Source organism: Mus caroli, unplaced genomic scaffold (assembly GCF_978045245.1).
Source record: "Mus caroli unplaced genomic scaffold, Mus_caroli_1 scaffold_13, whole genome shotgun sequence".
NCBI classification, from domain to species: domain Eukaryota; kingdom Metazoa; phylum Chordata; class Mammalia; order Rodentia; family Muridae; genus Mus; species Mus caroli.
In genome coordinates this window covers 16,286,726-16,310,214 of record NW_028227268.1, presented here as the reverse complement: position 1 = coordinate 16,310,214, position 23,489 = coordinate 16,286,726, and the positions used below count along the sequence as shown (strand labels likewise).

The 23,489-nt window shown below is 37.9% G+C and overlaps 1 protein-coding gene across 9 annotated transcripts in view; it reads left to right on the top strand.

Annotated features, from left to right (window-relative positions):
- The window catches only part of Tanc2 (tetratricopeptide repeat, ankyrin repeat and coiled-coil containing 2), a 335,376-nt gene that overhangs the window by 225,072 nt on the left and 86,815 nt on the right, over window positions 1-23,489 (top strand). For all 9 annotated transcript variants that reach the window (XM_029484221.2, XM_029484218.2, XM_029484223.2 and 6 more), the window contains 2 exons: window positions 13,035-13,316; window positions 18,673-18,806. In XM_029484221.2, coding sequence (XP_029340081.1) covers window positions 13,035-13,316; window positions 18,673-18,806 — 416 coding nt within the window. The remainder of the gene's footprint in view (window positions 1-13,034; window positions 13,317-18,672; window positions 18,807-23,489) is intronic.

The following is a 23,489-nucleotide window of genomic DNA, read 5'->3' as shown; positions in this document are numbered from 1 at the left end:
TAAGGACACCAAACATGTCTTGGAAACCCCCAAGAGTCCCCAGACACTTCAATAAACAATTTAAAGAATATTATTATAGTTGAAAATAAGTATTATGTCTCAAGGACTATATAGTCTGTTTACAGAAATGTAAATGGGGGAATATTTTGAGAGGTTTTAGATGTTAGAAGTTTATGAGCATGGTTTATAAATAGCGTTCATTTCAAATTCACCTTAACAATAATTGAATTGTTGGATCATAATAGTAGTTGTCTTTTGACTACTGACACAAAATTTATTAGGGTAATATCTGAGCTAGAGTTTTTAGATCATCAATTTACATATTTTAGCATTGCCTTCATTAGTGAAAAGCCCTTTTCTTTTTCAATACAGCTGTTCTACCAAAAATTGATGTTTCCAGAAACTCTTCCCCAACAATAGAGAGGATGAAGTCACATAAGTACACCATCCAGTCCCTTTGCAGCAAGGTAGCAGACTCCTAGCTCTCAGCAGTAGCCCTACCACTTCTTATGTAGCCATAGAAGGCATATTCTAGTGCAGTGTATGTCACTGTTGGCCTGCCCTTAAAGGAAGACTTTAAGGAATAGTAACTTGAATTAGCTTTATGATTTTTTTTTTCTGAGACAGGGTTTCTCTGTGCAGCCCTGGCTGTCCTGGAACTCACTCTGTAGACCAGACTGGCCTCGAACTCAGAAATCCGCCTGCCTCTGCCTCCCAAGTGCTGGGATTAAAGGCATGCACCACCTGAAGGAGTCATAATTACATTAAAAGTTCTATTTTTTTTATTTAATCACCATTGTGACATTGTCATGAGGCTCTACTAAAAGTACACTGAAACATCTCTTCACCTCAGTGAAGTCTTTCACACCATAGAAAAGACAAAAACTACTAGAGAGAAAAATGGTCATTGGTTTTTGCAGGTAGAAGTAATACATTGTAAGATAGAACATTAAAAGGGAACCAAGGAGTTAATACACAATATTAATGTTTGCATAGGGATTTCAGGTAATAGCTACTTACAGTGAGTTAGTGAATAATTATTAGTGATAAGGCCCTAACCTGCCTGTTGTTAAATTATAATCACACTGTTTTACTTGAAGAGATTACACGTTACTAATTAAAACTTCATTTCTCAATATCCGTTGGTTTCCTTAATCCTATACTAAATCTCATTCCATACAGACATTTAGAGACTTTCTGTTTAGTGACTTGCTGCGTTGGTAAACACTAGGATAGAGGGCAAGTGTGAAAATGGCTGTCTGGTTATTGGCACAAGTTTTGTAAAATTGGCCCTGCAACAGTTAAGTTGGCTTTGAGTTCATGCTTTCAAAGCAGTAACTTTAATTTTCATTAAATGAAATGAGTACATCACACCATGTATGAGTCCCTCACATTTCTGAAACAATGAATTCTTTATGAAGCTGACTAAGATGCATGTCATGAAACTGAATGCTATTGCGTTAACCCACTGACTCATGCAGCCCTGAGCTTGCTTAGTCATCCTAATCATTGCCTGGCTGACTGGCACATTTACAAGGGAATATTTCCATCAGAATTTTTCATCGCTGTTGTTTATTATTTTTATAAGCAACATTAAATGTCCTTCTTAAGTAAATTCAAAAGCTAGAGGAAGCTTACATTCACAAAAATTCCAGCATGTGACTGTTAGATAGCAAACTATATGTTCTAGTTGTATGACATCTCTCTTTCCCCATAGCCAACTCTTCTACAAAGTGCTTTAAAATTTGAAAATTCATAATTTAAGTTGAATTTTTTTAGCATCTGATAAAAACTAGACTGCTTTATTTGAGTAGTCTGGCTATGATTTTTTTTAAGTTTTTATTACATTTTATTTATTTTGTCAGGGTAAATGTGCTGTATAATGCATGTGGAGATCAGGAGATGGCTTACAGGAGTCTGTTCTCTTCTTTGACTGTGTGTCCTGGGGACTAAGCTCAGGCTGTCAGGCTTGGCAGGAAGTACCTGCACCCACTTAGCTGTCTGGCTGTCCTTGTGTTTTTTGTTTAGTTTGGCTTGGTTTGCTCTGTTTGTTGTAACTAGTCACTAAGGTATAGCTGCTCTGCTTACACACGGGTCTGGTTTTTATATAAACCAGTCCTACTTGGTAAATTACTAAATCTTACCATTAGAAAACTCAAAGAGCTAATACATAAAAAGTTTTTATATGAGATGTTTTCAACTGAATTAGACTTAAAGAATTAACTTTCAGATTAAGATTTCTCAAAAGTATTAAAAAAAATCAATTGAAGTAACGCATAATGTCAATAAATTCACTTGGCTAATGTTTGCAACACTTTTGAGTTCATTAAAATAATTTAAGATTTATATGTGAAATATTTTTATGGAATAATTTCCCAAGATACTAATAAAATTATAGAACTGGAAATTTCATTTGCAAAATTTCATTATAAAATTTCATTAATAAAAGTTAACTTAGAAATGTTACTCTTAAATTTCAAGTAATTAGAATAACTAGTTTTGATACATCTACAAACAAGTATGTCCCATTCTCAATGCCAACAGTCTAATAATGTAAAACTCCAACTGAGTTGCATATGTTGTAAATCTTTCTCATTTTTAAGATATTACTTTTTATATTTTCCCTATATATTAGGTACTAAATTTGATGAAGCATATAGAAAGTCGTAACCTTTCCAGGAACTGGGTTTTCCTTGTTTCTTTCATAATTCTCTGATGATTCTTGTCTTCTCCCCGAGAATTCCAATCAAGATTGTTTTTTAAACAAATATTTTCCTGTAAGACCAATGTTAGTGGCTAGGAATATAGCTCAGTTGGTAGAGTGCCTACCCAGCATGTCCTGGATGTGATTCCTAGCACATGAATGGAGGCGGGAAGATCAGTTTAGAGTCATCCTTAGCTACATAGTAATATATAGTTCCCTTTCTTTAAAGAACTTAAAACACTGTGACTAATTATTGGAGAAGCAGGAAAAAATCCTAGATAAGTCACAAGTTTTTATCTTAGAAGAGAGAACACATAGTGATACTTTACTACCTGTGTAAACCAATGGTAATCAAGAAACTCACTGCTCAAGGAAGTAAAAGCATCTTAGTGAAATTTTCTAAGGTTGTGATTCCTGTTAACTATCCAAGCAGATGACTTATTTTCCCCAGGTAGTGGACGTTGAACCTAGAGCCTCTTGAGTGCAAGTTAAGTCACCTAGCTCTAACTACAACCCTGAACCCCTTTTTATCTTAAGGTAGGGTCTCATTAAGTTGTCAGCCAGCATTAAACTCACCAGCCCAGGAAAGCCTTGAAGTAGTAATCCTCCTGGCTTAGCCTCCCACAGTAGCTGGAACAACAGGCCTACACCACCAGGCACAGCTACACGGATAATGGTCATGAGTTGTTGGAAATGATGCATTTAGGATTGAGGTCTAGAGTAGAAATTTAAGCCTGAGAACCATCATCACTTAAAAAGCTGTGACAGACTTTAATCTATCCCACTTAGATGTGGGGATAGTAATATATAAACCAAGGATTCTAGTACTTTAGTGGTGGTCATAAAGGAAAACCCACCCCGTCAAGAGTTAGAGATTGGTTTAACAATGTGATATCATAACATTGTGAAATCATAAACAATGTGAAGCATAAAAATAGAAAATAAATCACTTACCAAAAAGATATCAGTGACATTACCAAAATAATTTCAGCCCAGTAATATGGGTAGAAGCCAGGCTCTGAGTTATTACTGTGAAAGAAGATTGCTAAGTGGTTCTTCGAAAAAGTTGGGTAGTCAAAGAAAGAAGAGAGATAAGACAGAAACCTCAAAGAGAAGGTGGCCTGAAAAGAGCCAGTATGTTCTCACTATCCTTTTTGGTTTTTTTAATGAAATGTCTGTGGGAGAGAGATGATTAAGTGGATTCACTAAATATCTGTTTTAGTTCATGATATGGGAAGTGATTGCAGTTAGACAAGTCCTAAACAACAACACGTACTCTTCACAGTGGTACAGGTTACCTTACATGAAGATGAGACGCTGACAAACTGCTAACATAAGTAACTAGGCCACAGATAGCAAGTAACAGAGACAGATCCAAACTGAGGCACCTCAGGCCTGAGTCTACCATTTTACCCAGTCTCCTAGGTTTTCCTGTTGCTCCAAAAGCTGTTTCTGCTTCTATTTTTTTAACAGAATTTGTCTAGTATAAACATTTTTCAGAACATTGTCTTTACACTATTTTTATAGGACCTCATTCAAATTGTTTCACATATTCAAAGATCTATTTCCTGTCCATTATTCTTTTCCTGAGGACCCAGAATAAGCAGGCTCGACTCTTGTCAGTTAATCAGCCCATATGGAAACTCAGTAAACAAGTGATCCCCTGCCTTGGTTAAATACTTCACTCTTCTTTTTTTTTTTTAAGCTTTCTTTCATATACTGTATGTGTATGTATATGTGTGTGTGTGCACAAAAGTCAGAGGAAACCTGCTGGAGTCATTTCCTTCTACCACAATGGTCCTAGAGATCAAATTCAAATCACCAGATTTGGTGACAACTGTCATTACCTGCTGAGCCATCTCTCCCCAAGCCCTAAATATTTCTTAAGAATAAATAAACCAGAACCAGTGTGCCATTGAATATACATACCCACAATCTCACACACAAGCATATGCTGCACACGAGTCTGTGGGCACATGGGCATGCACACACACTCATCATCATCATCATCATCATCTAATAAAAGTTTTAAGAACTGCTTTTTCAAGAAGAGTAACTAAACTGCACGTTGGCATACTCAGCCCCACAATTCCTGTCCTTGGGAGGCTGGTGAAGGAGGATTGCAAGATTCATGTCATGCCTGAACTATCTAGAAAGGCTCTGTCTAAGCAAATAAGCCTTCTGGGTATGTGTGTGTTAGTAATATTTTCAAGTTTTGTTTGAAACATAGATGTTTTCTCTCTTGCTTTGTGTAAAAAATTATATTCATGGAAAGAACTCTAAGGATGAACCAGAAATTATCTTTTACTCTGAGGAACAGAGGTACTTCCAAGCTAGATTTTGTGTTCCTTCTGGAAGGATACAAGCTAGGCCAGTTGTAGTTTTATTTGTACCAGACCCTGTCTACATGATGTACAACCTTTCTTCTGCCAGGCCTATAAGTGACTTTGTTTCAACTGACTCATGGTATTTTCCATGAATAAGTATGCTTTAGTAAAAAACCATTTAGAGCATTCATGTCCCAACTTTCCATCCTGCCTCCTCTCCCCCTTAGCTATTTCTATTTACATTTGAATGAGCAGGTTTGTTAGCTTTAATAAATCTTGGGCTTATTTAATTTTCCTTTGTTTTGGGGTTTTTTTTTCTTAAGTTTTATCCTTGCCTTTAAAAAAAGAGATTTTTTTCCTATAACCTAAATATATAACTGTAACTAGTGATGAGCTTATAAGAGAATAATCCTAGAAATAGTTCATGTGTTACCACAAGCATAATTTACATTGAAAAGATGCACACACTGAATGAGTCTAAAGTGGTACGCAGGAAGGTTACAGTTATTGATTGATTTTCTGTATGTCTGTGTGTGCATATAGGTTTGTGCATGTACCCTAGCATGTGCCTATAAATGTCAGCACAACTTGTGGGAGTCAGTTTTCTACTTCTGCCATGTGGGTCCTGGGTATTGAATTCTGACCAGCCTTGGTGGCAAGCACCTTATCCACTGAGCTTTCCCACAAGCTCAAGAGAGTGGTTCTCATATCCCTTGAAAAAGTTTCTTTCCAAAACTCGTCTTACTTGAATCCTGTGTTAAAATGTTTTCTCTGTATATTATTTTGTTTAAAATTTTTTCAGATATACAAAGAGTTGGAAAAATAATAAGTGCTTCTTGGTTTTCCATGTGTCTTTTCATGTATCCACATCATTCTTACCCTGCCTTCCTATGAGCATTTCAACACACATTATGGTTAGTATAGTTTACTAGAATATTTTAAAAGGGTGGGTGTGGTGGTCTTCTTACTCCCTGGGAGTGCTGCCTGGTACCCATGCACTGCCACTGAATAGGACTAAGTCACCTTCTCCCTCAGGAGAAGTTGCAGTAGTAACTTCTCGATGGAATATTCTGGTGGTTTCTACCATGGGAAAGCTCTTTGAAACTAGCTGATATCCAAAATAAACAGTCATTACGAATGATCTGACAGAGATTATTATTTCCCTGCCCCCACAGTCCTATCCTAAATTTATGATTGGGTACATTAAAAATAAGGCTTTCTTTTAACGTCAGTCTGACAGAAGTCCTAGGTGCTGAGGTACAGAAACTGGTTTTTGGCTCTTCTTGGTGCCTGCAGTTGTTTTACCATATGGCACTGCTCTAATTTTGTCTGTGTTCTTCTCTTGAGACTTTTGTGAATAGATTACATTTTTAGAAAAAGTTTAAAATAACTTTTTAAAATGTCAAAGCCTTCTCAGTAGGATAAGGTGCCATGCAACATTGTGTCCATGAGAGGCCTTGTCTTTGTTTGACTGTATCCAGTGCTGACCTAGAACTCTCTGTAGCCTAGGCTGACCTCAAACATGAAGTGATCTTCTGACTCTGCCTCCCAAATTCTGAGATTACATGGATGTGCCATCTGCCCAGTGCCAGAAGCTATCTTAATAAAATTATTCTCTAAAATGGAAATACGTTGAATCACTGCTTACTCCATATTCCATATTATAAATTAGCTTTAATCAACTTCAGGAAAGTCTCCTTTGAAACAAAATCTAGAGTAATCTTAGACCCAAAGAGATAATTCTGTTTAAAAAGGAGTTCAGCCTCTCAGTAACTATTCTCACTGGAAATGCAGTCTCTGGCCAGACTTGTGTTCTTCCTCCCACAGGCATGCGTAACCACACCAGGCTCTCAGTGAGCACTGAGGGTCTGAAGTCTGGTTCGTGCCTGAACAGCACACACTTTCCCAATAGAGCCATCTCTGCAGCCCCCAAACATAATTCTTAAAAGGCAAGAACAGAGACAAGCTAGGAAGCAAACAATGATAAACCTAGTTCATCCCCTGCAGTGCTCACATCCTGTACAGAAGATTCAGTATCATAGAAAAGGCCTGGACCTAGCAGTCAGAATTGGATTTTTATTCAAATTTTAAAACCAGTTATGTGAACTTAAGTCTCTAGTCCTAAAGAGAGAGACACAGCTATAAAAATATTATAAGAATTTTTTTTCAAGAAAAGTTCACGATTTCCCTTCTGATCAGAAGAGCTCACCCTGAAGCAGGCCTGAGCAAGAGTTGACCTCACTTCCTTTTTACTTCCCTAAGGCATGTATCAATGGGTCATGCCAACTAGGTTTTGATCTTTGTATTTTCTCCTTCCTCTCTGGAATTCTGATATAGCCAGTTTACTCTTTCTCTCTCCCTCTTCCTACCAAGCTCCTTCCCCTCTTGCCTCCCCACTCCTGTCCTCTAGAAAAGGTACTAAAATACCCAAGATCCCCTCTGAGTTGTTAGCCACTGATACAAGTGACATCACATAAAATGATGAAAAGAACTCCAAGAACCAAAGCCTTCAAAATAAACTGTTCAACTGCTCATCTCTCTAGAATTTAGGCAAAACTTAACCAGGAGACTGATGAATAAAAATGATACTTAGCTTCAACATTTGATGAATCTTTTAAGACTACTAGTTGACTACTAGGACAGTAGAACAGAGAGACTGGATGGTGACACGGAAATAAAGTCTTTGCAAAACTGATTGAGAGAGAGCAAAGCACACACAGTGGGATGCTTTTGGATGCCGGCTGTGTGGGAGGCTGAAGCAGACAGCATGCTTGGGCCCAAGAGTTTAAGACCAGTATGCACAATATATTCCTTGTCTCAAAATAATGACTATAGCTATTTCAGAAATGACACATGAAAGAACTACATTCTCAAAACAACAGCGAACCTTCAAAGGAATAATTCAAAATCTCTACTTACTTACCACATAATATTCAAAATGAAATTCTAAAAAAAAAATAGAGAATGTATAAAAACATTGAATTTTTTCATTTATCAGAAAAAGTAAACTGACAAAAATTACCCTGAAGAATCTAAGACATTAGACTTAGCCAGACAAAGAAATCAGCTGAACTAAACGGGTACTATGAGCTAAAGGAAGCAATGGATTTAAACTAAAGAGGCCTGGGGAAGCAGCTTGGTTAGTACTGTTGGCCTCGATGCACAAAACCATGGGTTTGATCTCTAGTACTGCATAAGCCAGAGATGAGGCTGAGGCAGGGGGATAGTCTATACATAAGGCTCTGGAGAGAGACAGACAGGAGTAATTAAGAGTTGAGTTACATTACAGAAAGCCCTGAGAGTCTGGTGAGGATTTTTAGATTTAACGTGGCAAAAGGGGCCATTGGAGATCATATGAGAAATAATGTAATCATTGTAATAAAAATTGGTATGGTAGGATATTCAATAGAAGATGTCTGAGGCAGTAAGTGAAGTTAGAGAACCCAGGTCCAAAACTGAAGAATTAACAGGGGAAGCCTAAGGGAGGTTTGGAAACACTTAGAAGTCAGCAGAGGTGACTGGGGTAAGAACTCTTTCAAAGGAAAACTACTCAAGACTTAGGACACAGGCTGAGATTGCTAGGGCAAGTTTGATTCTTAAGTAACAGGAACTTTGATTTTAATTACATTCTGGAGACATGTGTGGGCTCCGGTACAGTGACAAAACACTTTTCTCTTCCCCTAATACATGAAAATCCTTCCAATAAGAATCACAGGAGTGCATCCCTTCTTCATTATTCATTCACCCAAAAAGCATTTCTTGATGCTTTACTGTAGACCTCAGAAACCATATCTGCTGCTGATACAGTGATGGCTCCTGCCTCCATAGAGCTTACACTTTCATTAAGGAAATGAGAATAAATAAGGAAACAAGCAAAAATAAACTGTTGCATTAGATTACAATGTGAGAGAAGGAAATAAAACAACATTTTGAGAATTCACTAATTGAAACAAATATGTCTGTTATCACTGATAGAAACCTTTTGCATAAAGAAGATGATGGAGGTATAAGAACATACTCTATAAAGTTATCAAAGGAAGCCTCTCTGACAACGTAATATTTAAGGTGAAACCTGAAGAATAAAAATGAGCTTACCAGGTGAACAGCCAGAGAAGAAACGTCCTAACTAGTCAGAACAGCAGGTGGGAACCAGAAGACCAGAATAGCTTGGGCCTAGAGATCATATAATATTAGGCAGGCTCCAGATCATCCAGAGCCTTGCATGCAATGAAAAGAGGTAGAAAATTACTGGAGACTCTTATGTGAGGAGTTACATGGTCCTTTTTGTCATCAGACAGGTCCAGTGCTAACACTAGTCATTCTAGTCTCAGCTGCAAATATTAAGTAAGAAAGGTGCCCTTTGCCACCTCTGCTTTGTTAATAACAGATCTTATGAACTCCACCCCTTTTCAGGCTCCTGACCTTTCCTGTGTGAGTAAATACTTATGACAACTCATATAAGTGTCTCTGTCCTTAATACAGCATGACATTAATTTTCATCCAATTTGTCTTAGACAAACTCAGACCTAATCCTACATATATGCCTCATCCTGGAGGCCTATGTAACTTTAGGAAATAATTATAGGATTCTATTAGTTTTTGATGCTCTGTAGAGTTCAGACTCAGTGCAGTGCTTAGATAGGTATAAAAATGCCACATAATCAATACAGATAATTCTTTGATTTTTATATAGAGATTAATTCTGCAGACAGTATTGTTTGCTTCAGTTAAAATTGAGCATACACCAATGTATCTCAAGTTTTAATTCTTTCTCCCTAAATGTTAAGACTTTGTTTCCAGCTTATATTTAGAAGATAAGACTTTAAAGTAAGAAAACTATTTCTACACAGTGATAAAAATCTCATTTTGCACCAAGATTTGGGTTCTTCTCACTTCCATAAGCCTTTAGGTTTGAAACTAGAAAAATCTCAAGATTTATTTTCCCTTTACAATTATCACTAAGCTTTTGGCATCTCCCTGCATCCTGCCTTCTTAGCATTCTCCAGGACTTCCAAGTGGGAAATCTTCAGGGTCTCTTTGCCTCTCCACTGATGTTATCTTTGTGTTAGATCCACTTCAGTGAGCCATTGCCATAAGAGAGGTATAAACTATTGCTTAACCTGACATTCAGAACATTCTGACAGAAAAGGCTGATTTTATATTTTAATCATTCTGTAACACATGTCAAGTATCCCTTATCCAAAATGCTTAGGACCCAGATCAAATTTTTTGTCATTTCAGATTTCTATTTTTGATTAGGGATATGCAGTTTATAGCTAAAAAATATAAAAATTTAAAAACCATAGTAAATATATATTTTTCATATGTATATATATATTGATTATAAGAGAAAAACACCCAAAAGTATAAACTTGCTTGTTCAATATACTATTCGTTTGATTGTTTGATTGAGTTACATCATCCCTTAATAAAGGAAATCAATCCTTTTGATAAAATATTCTCTTATTCTATCTACCTGTAAGATTGCAGTTCAGGTTTAGGCCTTTTTAGAGTGTCTGTGTTTGGAGTGCATGTCCCTGTCCATGTGGGAGTAAAGAGTCAATATCACCTGTCTTCCAGGACTCTCCACTTGCTTTGTTCTGTTTTAGGCAAGGTCTCTCACTGAATGTAGAGTTCATCTGTTTGTCTAAACCGGCTAACCAATTAGCTCCAGGGATTCAGTTGCCTTCTTTTTCTTAGCTCCCAACTTCTACCTGGGTCCTAGGGATCCAAGCTAAGGTCCTCATCTTGTCAACAGCTACCTTGATCTCTCCATCGCCCAAGCCTTAGTTCTTTTTAATATAATTAAAATTCATATTGAAATGTTAACTTTTAGAAAATTATCAAAGATGCCATTGACCATGTTTTACTGTGTATATTATCTTCCATTGGATATACTTTAAATGTAATAATATGTATTTTCTTTTATATCATAAATATGTACTTTCATAATTTTGCAAATTTTATATTATTTGCTATTTTAGTATCTATATAATCTGCCATATACATGCTACCAAGAATGTGATTATGTGTGTGATCTGAATTATTTCTTTAAAATAAATTTCTCAAATAGAATCTTAAGGTCAAAGTGGCATTTAATAAGTATTACTGTATATTTGCCTACAAGTTGGACAATAATTCTACCACTAAAACTGAGACCACTCAAGCCACCTTCCCAGCCTTTATCTAGTGTTCTTAGATAATATTGATATTTAAGTATCACTTTCAAATATATAATGTATAATCTGCTAAAACAGATTCTTTTCCTCTGTTTATGAAGATATATTTTGGTTATATTCATTAAAAAAAGGACTTGAGCTGGAGAGATGGCCCAGTAGTTAAGACTGCCTCCTGCTTCTGCAGAGGACCCAGGTCCACTTGCCAGGACTCACAACTGCCTTTAGCTGCAACTCCAGGGGATCTAACACCCTCTGGCCTCCGAGGACAACTATACACTTGTGGCCATGTGTGCTCATGCAGGCACACATACATATGCATATTTTAATACTAAAAATTATTTCTGGAATTATTTTTGGAGCTTTATTTTTTAATTTAAAAAATAATGGTAGACTTTATTATCACATAATATATAACAACGAAATCAGTTTAGCATGAACACAGAAACAGACTTAAGTGAACAAATTCTGTAACTCTGAAATGGATCCAATATAAGTAACATAAAATAAGTATATCAGATTTGTGATAATTTAAACTGTCAAAGGAATAAGTTATTAAATTCAGAGAGAGGAAAAATAGATGTTTGTATATCATAGTTCAGAATAAGAGCATAGTTAAAAACATCGCATAAGTCTTTTGCCTTTTAAAAGACAAAGACCTGAACACATCATCTATATATATTCATACATCTGTATGTAATAAGTAAATACGACAGGCATAACAGGATTAGTGCAGTAAATGTTATATTAAAAACAAAGTGTCATAAACTAAGGGGCTTACTGTTCTTGGTTTTTTGGTTTTGTTTTGTTTTGTTTTTTAAGAACTAAACAAGACTATTCACTTTGCATTGCATTTCTCTGGGACTAATTTTCAATGTACATTCTGCTTCAACCATATTGTTTATTAAATATTAAATGTACCTAACAGTTAGTAAGGAGCTACCAGCTTGCTCAGTGGTAGCTGAGTCTCTCCTAAAGAACTCTACCTCTCCCTTTCCTCACATCTAGCATTACGAGATTTATCTCCCCAGGCCCAGAAGCATTCTTTTTTTTTTAATTAGGTATTTTCTTCATTTACATTTCCAATGCTATCCCAAAAGTCCCCCATTCCCCCCCCCCACTTCCCTACCCACCCACTCCGACTTCTTGACCCTGGTGTTCCCCTGTACTGAGGCATATAAAATTTGCAAGACCAATGGGCCTCTCTTTCCAATGATGGCCAACTTGGCCATCTTCTGCTACATGTGCAGCTAGATACACAAGCTCCGGGGGGTACTGGTTAGTTCATCATGTTGTTCCACCTATAGGGTTGCAGATCCCTTTAGCTCCTTGGGTGCTTTCTCTAGCTTCTCCATTGGGGGCCCTGAGTTCCATCTTATAGATGACTGTGAGCATCCATTTGCCAGGCACTGGCATAGCCTCACCAGAGCCAGCTATATCAGGGTCCTTTAAGCAAAATCTTGCTAGTGTGTGCAATGGTGAGAAGCATTCTTTAGGACCCTTTCACTTCTCTTACATTCCTGCTGATCACTGGTGTGGGGGATGTTCCTGCTGTTTAACAGTTTTATAAGACTGCCTTAATTGTCTTACTGTTGTGAATGACTCATTTGTGTTTTATTATGTGTGTGTGTGTTCTGTCCTCTGTGGTGTCTGATGGCTCTAGCATGCCTGCATTATTTATTTGTGGAACCCACTTTCAGAATTTTGTTATTTCCTGAAAAGCCCAAATACCATCATTCTGTAACTAACAGTCTTAAACTATCTTTCCCCTGTTTCTCTCAGTGATGACTATGTGAACTAAGTTCTGTTGTCTCTTGTTCCTTCCAGTTCGCTTTGCACCTTACAGACCTCCAGACATCTCCCTGAAGCCCCTACTCTTTGAAGTGCCCAGCATTACCACAGAGTCAGTGTTTGTTGGTCGAGATTGGGTATTCCATGAGATTGATGCTCAGCTTCAGAGTTCCAATGCCAGCGTGAACCAAGGAGTAGTGATTGTGGGAAACATTGGGTTCGGCAAAACTGCCATCATCTCCAGACTGGTGGCCCTCAGCTGCCATGGTACACGGATGAGACAGATCGCCTCTGACAGCCCACACGCCTCCCCCAAACGTACGTATTTCTTCTTACAAATAAACAAAAACTGCCTATTTTGTGCCCCTAAAATATTTTCTGACATTTTTATATTAGGCCACAAATTAAATTATTCCTAATCTGTGAAGCCTGCACCATGTGAGGAGGACCTTGGTGCAGAGAAAGATCATAATGCTCTGTGTTTATCTAACCCACATGTCCAACAGTCACCAGAAGCATAACAGGAGCGACCTTTATATGGAATAAATTTATGATGCTTACATGTTGGCTATGTGACTGGTCTATCTTTTGCACAGTGACTCCAGCAATTCCTGTAGCATCATTTGTACCCATCACTGTCAGATGTTACTCAGCCTGTGCCCACTTCTTGTTAAGTGACAACACAGTCTGTGGCCTTCCTTTTCTTGCTACTAATATCAGTGCCACACAGCTTAAGCTTGAACTCAGCTGTATCTTGGAAGATTTTTTTCTGCATCCTTGTGGAAAGTTGCAGAGTTCGCCTGTATAATCACAACAAGCTCAATGGCCAGTCACCACTGCAATAACTTGTTAGTAAAACACTCACATAGTATGTGTGTCGCATAATCTTTAAGTGCTTTACAAATATTAATTCATTCAATCATTTATCAACTCAGTGAGGTGTATCCTTTTGTCTTCATTTCCCAGATAAGTGATCTGAGATTCCTGGGGGTTTTTACAGCCCATAAATAGGAAGGGAAAGCAGCCTGGTTTCAGAAGCCATTCCTAGACTGACTTTTCTTTTGGTAAAACTTATTAGAGGAAAGAAAATAAATGGATGTGTGTAATAGTTCTTCCTGTATAAACCAGTCTGCCTCTCCTTGATGATCTTAGGAGAACAGAAAAGGAAGGTTCTGTTCTACTGGTCCAAATTAAATTAGTAATATAGCCCACCACACATTTCATACAACCACTAGCAATGATTTGTGTGAGAGTATGGTAATCTCAGAGTCTAGAAACCTAATAAGGAACTCATTGAATACCGTCTAAACATCTTCCTTTTGAAATTGCTTAGCAGGTTCTATATCAAAGAAATGATTGTACACTTAATAATACTTAACATATAAAAGGAGCTGGTGTATAAAAGAAAAACTTACTGAGTACAGTTATATGGTGAACTCTTATTTTAAGAATACCTTGCTTATGTTCCTAAATGAAGTACTTCTAAGGTAAACATAGACATAGTCCTGTGAAAGCCAAGAACTTGGGATTGTGCCACAACATGTAAATTGACCATATGGTACTTTGTGACCCTAAATTTGCTTTAATTCTTTGGATCTCAGTTTTATCATCTGCAAAAGGAAGTATGACTAGCTAATCATTGAGAATGGCTTTAGGGATAAGAATGTAGCTTGGTGACAGTACTTACTCAGCATGCCTGAAAGGGAGTTCAGTCCTTTATAGAAAAATTACAGTGATAATGAAGGAGTCTTAAAATAGCTTCTATGCTGAAATATTGACTCAAAGAGTAGGTCTTCATGGTTTGCAGAGAATTTCCCCACCTATCCCAGTATTTTCTTTAAAATGCTTAGCTGTCTATCACACCATACTACTGCTTATCTGAGTAGTCCAGGAGTTAAGCTGTTTGAGTATGCCAGAAAGAAAAATGGCTGGCTAACACTTTCTCTGACTCCTTGGTATATCAGTGTGGAAGATAGCAGTGGCAGGATCATGCCTAACAGAAGATAAATCCCAAAGCCGAGGATAGCTGCTTTGTCTAAAAGCAAATTATCTGAGGACTGCACATAAACCTGGGAGAGCAAAAAATAAATAGAAAACAATCTGAATATACTCTCCAAAGCAGATTTTCCAAATATAATTAGTTATTATTCTCTAATACTGTTGCCTTTTATCTCTTGGGAATCTCTAAAAACAGTGAAACACTCCCCACTTATAAGATAATCTCTCCACTGTTGGTGCTTAGATCTGGCCCTTTAGTTAAACTTCCAAGACTAGAAAAGGGAATAGGAGAATATAGAATAGGTGGCACTATCAGAGCTGCAAAGAACCAACATTGCCTTATACAAAATTTTCATTGTAATCTGTTGGTGATCTACCTTCTGCCTCTGCCATCCTCAACAAACCTGTGTTTCTTAAAGAAGAGTCAATGATATTTTACTGACAGGATGCAAGCTAATTTTTTTCTTATTTTATTTTATTCTTGGTTTTTCAAGACAGGGTTTCTCTGTGTAGCCCTGGCTGTCCTGGAACTCACTCTATAGACCAGGCTGGCCTCGAACTCAGAAATTCACCTGCCTCTGCCTCCCAAATTTTTTCTTTTCTTTTTTTATAATATATATGTGTGTGTGTATAGAATATGTATGTTTTGCCTACATATATGTACCACATCTGTGCTTGGTACCCACTAATTTCAGATGAGTACGTCATATCTCCTTAAACTAGATTTATGGTTGGCTGTGAACTGCCATGTGGGTGCTAGGAATTGATCCTGGGTCATGGGTCCTCAGTCGTGAGTCCTTTGTCAGAACAAGTCTCTTAACCACCTACCCATCTCTCCAGCCTACAAGCTATTCTTCAGCATAAATCTGTTGCTGTATGAGCTGACACTACAAATACTGCCTGCAGCAGCAGAAGTTCTTTGGTTAAGGAATAAGAAGGTCAGAGGTGTGGCCTACTTTTCTACAGATTAATATACATTAAACTTGAGTAGGGTTACTTGGAATCCCACTGGCTTTCTGAACCTCCAGGCAATGATACCATGATACAGTTGTAGTAATAATGAAAAACTGCAAAGTTACAGAGTTTTTTTACTTATCTCTGTGTATCATCTGTTGTTCTTTCTTCTTCACGCTGAGCAGTACTGCTGCAAAAGATGTGAGCAGTTGAGGCTGCATTCCTTCACTGCATAGCTCTCCTTCCCCCACAGTCAGCTCCACAGCCTGCCCCCTCCTTGTCATTTCCCTTAGAAGGTAGAGAAAAACTGTGAAGGCAGACACTAACCTGTCATCCTGTTTTCCGCCTACTTTCACAGATATGACTCTCCCATCATTCTCTGCTTTCATCACCCCCCCAACACACACAAAGAACAAAAACATTTTGTGAAAATAGACCTGTTGTATAATTCAGATATTATTGCACCCGTTACAGGTAGACTGCTTTGGTAAGTAGGGAAGTTCTATTTGATAGATGGCTGTGTTTCCATCACTGGAGGTTCCTATGTAATTACCTGGATTTGGCATTTGACAGCAGCTGCCGAGCCTCCAAACCGCTACTAAATTCAGTGGTCCTTGCTCTACTCATTTTAGAAATCTATTTTGCTAGTTTGTTGAATACACTGACTTGTACTTATCTTTAAATTTTTATTTTTACTGTTCTCTGAATGCCAAACAGAAAGTAAGCCACTCAGAAAAAAGGGAGAGCCTCTTCAAAGAGAGTAGTCAAAAGACAAGGGTATTTACACAGTAATTACTCAAAACTCAAATTCCAAACAAAGGAGCATAGATGCATGGACAAAAGTAACCCAATATGTGTAAAATTCATTAAACTTTAACTCAACTCAGAGTGTCACACAATTCTTCAGACCTGCCTCACTGCCATCTCTTGTACCCTCATCCTTGCATTTATTTCAGTGTGACCAAGAAATCTACTCCATCACAGGTGAATAAAAGAAATCTCAGTTTATTTTTACTGGTACAAAATTATATGATAACTACTTTCTTCTATTCCTTCTTTTTGATAACTGTTGTCTACCCAATAACTTTAGGTTTTTGCTTTTGTGTGTGTGTGTGTTTGTGTGTGTGTGTGTGTGTGTGTGTGTGTGTGTGTGTGCCTGTTTTTAAAATTCTTTCTTACCTGTTTGATTCTATCATTTCTAATAGGTAATGAATGCATTTTACATTTCTAAAACTTTATTGTACCACTTGAAGCTTGACCTCCATGTACATTTTTGGTGGCAGCATAAACACATTGCCATGTTTGAAACAGCCCTTGTATATTACAGTTCTGTAAGTCAGAACTCATTGGGATGGGGGGAGTTGTGTTCAATCCAAAGATAGGTCCTGCCACTAGCAGGAAACAGTGAAAAATTTTAAAACTGATTCTTTTCCTTTTTTTTTTTTAATCTTATTATACCCACCTAAAATGCTCAGTTCTGAGCTGGGTTTGGTGTACATCTGTAATCCCAGCACTCAGGAGGCAGAACAGAAAGATCAGGAAAGAATTGAGACCAATCTGAGCAACAAAGTAGTAATTAGCCTCAAATAAATGAGTAAATAAATCAACATACAAATAAATATAATGTGAGCATTATATTTCATGCCTGTAATCCCAGGACACAGGGAGCTGAAGCAGGACAATTGCTGTAAGTTCTGTGTGAACCTATACTTTGTATATAATGAAATCTGCTGACATGGTAATGCTCAATCTCAAAGTAAAATGCTTAGTTATGCATTTTTTAATGCCTTCAAAGGTTGTATCACAGTCACCATAATTCAATTTTAGAATATTGACCCCACTAAAAGAAACATGTGACTCTCAGTGGTAAATCCCTGCTTTCCTTCAAACTCCCTATTTTCTGCTCCAGAAAGCCCCTCCCTTACCTATCAGTGTGGTTTTCTCCATCTGAGCATTTTATATAAATAGAAACATACTTAAAACGTTGGGAACTGATGTGGTATCATCTGTGCTGTAGCCTGTGTGCATCTCATTTTCTTCCATCATCAAACAGCAGTCCATTGTATGGAGATAGCACACGTCATCCAGTCATTAAGTGATGGACATCTGACTTGCTTTTACTTTCTGTTCTAAGTCATGCTTCTCTGGACAGGGATATGCAAGCTTCTATTTAGACATGTGTTTTTGTTTGTTTGTTTGTTTAACTTGAGTTATATAGTCAGAAATGGAATTGCTAGGTTATAGAACAAAATAGAATTTAATATTCCTTTAGTCTATAGAGCAGTGGTTTTCAACCTGGGGATCACGGCCCCAAGACCATCAGAAAACTGATGTTTTCTTTTTTTTCCAAGATTTATTTATTTATTATATCTAAGTACACTGTAGCTGTCTTCAGACACTCCAGAAGAGAGCATCAGATTTCGTTATGGATGATTGTGAACCACCATGTGGTTGCTGGGATTTGAACTTGGGACCTTTGGAAGAGCAGTCGGCGCTCTTCACCACTGAGCCATCTCGCCAGCCCCAAAACTGGTGTTTTCACTAGGATTCATAATAACAGTAGCAAAATTACAGTTATGAAGTAACAACAAAAATAATTTTATGGCTGGTGGTCACCACAACATGAGGAACTATATTAAAGGGTTGCAGCATTAGGAAGGTTGAGACCCACTGGTCTAGAGCTTATGATCTTCTGATTAAACATTGCATCTTTTTAATTCAGATGTGGACGCCAACAGAGAGCTACCACTCACCCAAGCACCTTCAGCTCATTCATCTATTACCAGTGGAAGCTGCCCAGGAACTCCAGAAATGCGCAGGCGGCAAGAGGAAGCCATGCGAAGACTTGCCTCACAGGTACAATAGGATTCCCAAGTTGGGGGCCTGCGAGTTCCATTTTAGCACCAAAGCAAAAGATAGGGAGACTCTTAGCAAAGAGAACAAAAATATGTAAAGGAATTCATGAAAACATGAATAAAAGTTTCTCTTTTTAGTTTTTTTGGGTTGTTGTTGGTGCTGTTGTTCTACTCATTTATTAGAACCTCCAAGACTTAGAAGCAAAGTCTTCCAGTGAATAAATGAAGGCCACAGATTGTTTAGCCAAAGCCAAGGTATAAAAAATCAATAACATTATTACTGACTCAGAGCTCTTCCTCCTATACCATATTGTCCATAATGTTTTTATTTAAATTTCCTGTCATTTTCAAAATAACATATGCACATAGGAAAGCAAATAGTGTTCAGAACAAACAGTTGACTTCTTTACCCAACCCATCACCCCCAAGCAGCTGTACATCTCCAGGCCCTTTTGTTAAGAGTTCACCAACATTATCTTGTAACCTTTCAGTTAAAGAATTTTTTTGTGACTATCATAGTTTTAATATCAAATAGCTCTTTCTTTTTCTGCAGTTACTCCCTTGCTTATAAAGCTAGCAGGGCCAGAGCAAGAGGGAGAAAGGGAAGGGTGGGGGGGAGTTAAATATTGTTCAAGTTGGAAAATAAATTTACTTAAAAAATATTTTTAAAATTTTGGCATCCTAAGAGCAACTTATAAATACATTTTCATGTGAGGATGCAGCATGTTTAATTTATGCTAACCTTTGTATAAGAAATGGCTCCTGGTTGACAACATGAGTATTATCCTCATTACAATTATGACACATTACAGTTTGGCCATAGAAGCTTGTGCCATGGGAGCACAGAGCAGAAGCCAGCAGTCTAGCTTCTCACCCTACCAAACCAGTGAGTGCACATCTGACTTTCAAATGAGATCTCAAGTCAGTATGGCTTTGTTTTTATTTTATATATCAAGAGCCTCTTGGTTTGAGACTCCTTGGTATCAGTTCCTCTGTATCAGTAATTATAACTGGTATTTCATAGTTTTCTTGCTGCTTCTTGTGCTAATTAGTGGAGGACACTGGAGAGTTGGTCAGAACTTTGAAACAGTCCTGTTTACTGAAGAAACAGTTTTCATTTGGATTATAACAAATTATGCTAAATCAGCATCTGCCAGTTGTATCTCCAGTTAGTATTGTGGTCTCCACTGAATGTAATCAGTGGAGAGGCACAGAGATTCATTGAGAGCCTTTCTTGTATGTATAAATTCACTTAGAATAAAAGTGGGTTTTCTCCAGGTAGAATTAATATGTAGAATAGAATGTGTACATAATGCGTAGAATTAGTAGGACAGTTAACAGAACAGCAACACATTGGCTTCCGTTTATTGAAGTTGTAATAAGTGTAGGGACTCTGAATTATTTGGGATTTTGTTTTGTTTCCTTCATTCTATTTTAACCATATATGGTAGTCAGTATTATCTCATACATGAGAAAATGCTAATTCCCATGACTGTTTCTTCCAGTTACGCTGTTAATAGATAACAGAGCTAGGATTCAGAGCATCTTAAGTGATAGCTCACTTCCCAGTTACCCCTCCTTCCCCTTTGCCTCTATGATGGTGCTCACCCACCAACCCTCTCCTGCCCCACCCCTCCAACATCCCCCTACACTGGGGCATCAAACCTCCACAGGACCAAGGTCCTTTCCTCCCATCTAAGTCAGAAATAGCTATTCTCTGCTGCATATGTATCTGGGCCATGGATCCCTCCCTCTACACTCCTTGGCTGGTGATCTAGTCCCTGGGAGCACTGGGTGGTCCAGCCAGCTGATGTTCTTCTATGGGATTGCAGTCCCCCTCAGCTCATCCAGTCCTTCTGCCAGCTCCCCCTCTTGAGAATATTATCATTGTCTTTATTCTGTAAAAGGTAGGACAGGTGCTCAGGACCCTGTGCCTTTAACCACTGCTGCTTTTTAGTGACAAGAAGGATCTTTGCTGAGCATTCTTTTAGAAATTCTATCAGTCTTTGAATGCCCTCAAATAAAAAAAGAAAATTATAATGAAGTTTCACCTTTCAGTGATTTTGCTGAACTATAATTTTTCAAGAACAAAAAGATTTCTATATGGCTAACAGCTCTTATCATGTCAATGTTTAGTCTTTAAAAAGATAATTCTGGATCCTCTGGAACTGGGGTGGGTAGCAGGGGGTAAGCCACTATGTGGGTCTAGGAACTGAACCCTGATTTTCTATCAGAGTAGCCAGTGCTCTTAACAACTGAGCCATCTCTCCTGCCCTGTAAGGCTCCTAATAGTGGGATTGGCACATCAGTGCAGCCACAAAACCTTCAACTTACAATGCATCATGCGTTCAAGACATGCTGGTGTAATGTGGCACAGAACATGTGGGGGTGGCCAACCAGTGACTCGTCTGACTTGAGGCCCATACCTATCATTTGCGTGGATGGCCAGGACCCAGCAGAGAACCAAATTTGACTGGCCAAAAAATAGTCAATGAAATGATCTTTAATGTTAGGAGCAGATACAGAGACTCACACACAGCCAAATACTAGGTGAAACCAGGAGAACCTCAAAGAGGAGGGGCAGGAAGCATTCTAGAAACTATAAAAGGGTCAAGGCCACACCACTAGAACATGGCCCACAGAATCAACTAAGCAGGGCTTAGAGAGACTCACAGAGACAGAAGCAACAAGCAAGACCCTGTATGGGTCTCAACTATGTCCTCTGCATATCCGTCATGGTTGTATAGCTAGGTGTTTTTGTGGAACCCCCTAACAGCGGGAGTGGGAGCTATCTGACTCTTTTCTTGCTTGGGACCCTTTTCCTCCTATTGGGTCACCTAGTCCAACCTTGATAAGAGGGTTTATGCCCAGTCTTATTGTACTTTGTTATGCCATGGAGAAGGAGTGGATCTAGGGGAAAGGAGAGGTTTGGGGAGGGGTTGGCTGGAAAGAATGGAGGTAAAGGAAACTGTGGTCAGGATGTAATGTATGTAAACAAAGTTCTTTTAAAAAGCAACTAACACACGCGCAAAAAGAAGATAATGGAATGTGAAATAAACTAATTAGGGAAACTACTTTTAAGATATGCCATGGAGACACAAAAGCTGGGGGGGGGTTCCCAAAAAAATAATTTTTAGGTAAGAAATAACTCAATATTGTTCTTCCCATTCTTGACCTGCATATGGAAAATGTCAAGTAATCTTGGTTCTTAGAAGTGGTATTACAGCCGGGCGTGGTAGTGCACACCTTTAATCCCAGCACTCGGGAGGCAGAGGCAGGTGAATTTCTGAGTTCGAGGCCAGCCTGGTCTACAAAGTGAGTACCAGGAAAGCGAGAGCTATACAGAGAAACCCTGTCTCGAAAAACCAAAAAAAAAAAAAAAAAAAAAAAGTGATATTGCAACTGTTAAACTGTCAGCAATAGCAGCCATCATTTTGGCAATCTGGTAACAAACAAATCGAACCTTAATATGGACAGGTTAGATATATACAAAAAGGGCAGGGTAAAGAGAGAGGGGAAATTATATGCAAGGCAATGACATAAAGTTTAATTAGTATTAGTGTGAGTATTCTTAAAGAGAACATTGAGGACAAATGAGATCCAAGTCAAGTGGCAAGTAACCTGTAAATAATGTTTTCATGTCTCTAGGGGCTTTATCTTCTAAAATTAACAATGACCCAGATTTCTTCTACATTCGGGATACCAGTATGAGAAAACAACCTTTTTGTATATTTATGAACTTTAGTGTTTGTTATTTGTTAGTTTGTAATCAGCCTTTTTCAGTTGAATGGGTCATTGCTTAGCTGTTAGCCACCGTATCCCCTACTTTTAACACAAACATTTTGCACATAAATTTGTTAAATGAATGAAGAAATTCCAGACTCTTCCCTATACTAAAACTCAAATAAGCCCTTCTCTTGTTGCAATTTAGTGAAGTCCAAACTATTTTACTAAAAGAAAAAAAAAAAAAAAAACTCCACATGACAACTTTATCTTGTCAGTGAGGAGGACTCACATGAGAGCTAGAGATGGAGGTCAGTGGTAGAGTGCTTATTTTCATTCACAGGACCCTGGGTTCAGTTCCCAACTCTGAAAATGTTATTAAATATCTTTACTTTTCCAAGTTTACATGTGTGTGTGTATACATATATGTTCACATACACAAAAATATATATATGAATGTATGATTTTATGTAGTCATATATATGTGTGTGTGTAGTGTGTGTGTGTGTGTGTGTGTGTGTGTATTATACTTTCATCCTAAAATAATTCACTGTAACATACTATATGCAAACCCTACGTTCAGTAGGGTTCTAAATAACAAATGTAGAAGAAGGGAAATTGAAAAATCATCGAGCATTATAGTCATTATTTCTGCAGAAGATATCCACTGTAGATAGCAAAGTTAATGGACAAATACTCAGAGAGAAACAGGACTTGTATTATTTCCAAATAATCTCTCCTAAGGTAGTTTTTAATCACAAAAGATAGCAGGTTTATAGTGGCACAGTCTTAACTTCAATTAAGTAAAGCAGAACAGCCTCACCAACAACAAGACATGCCAGCACTGAGAACCCTGTGGCTTGACCCATCAAGGACACCAAACTTTGTATGGCATTCTTCCCAAGAAGACATCTCTGGTCATCAGGCAGACCCAAACTCAGAGACATTCAGCAAAATAACC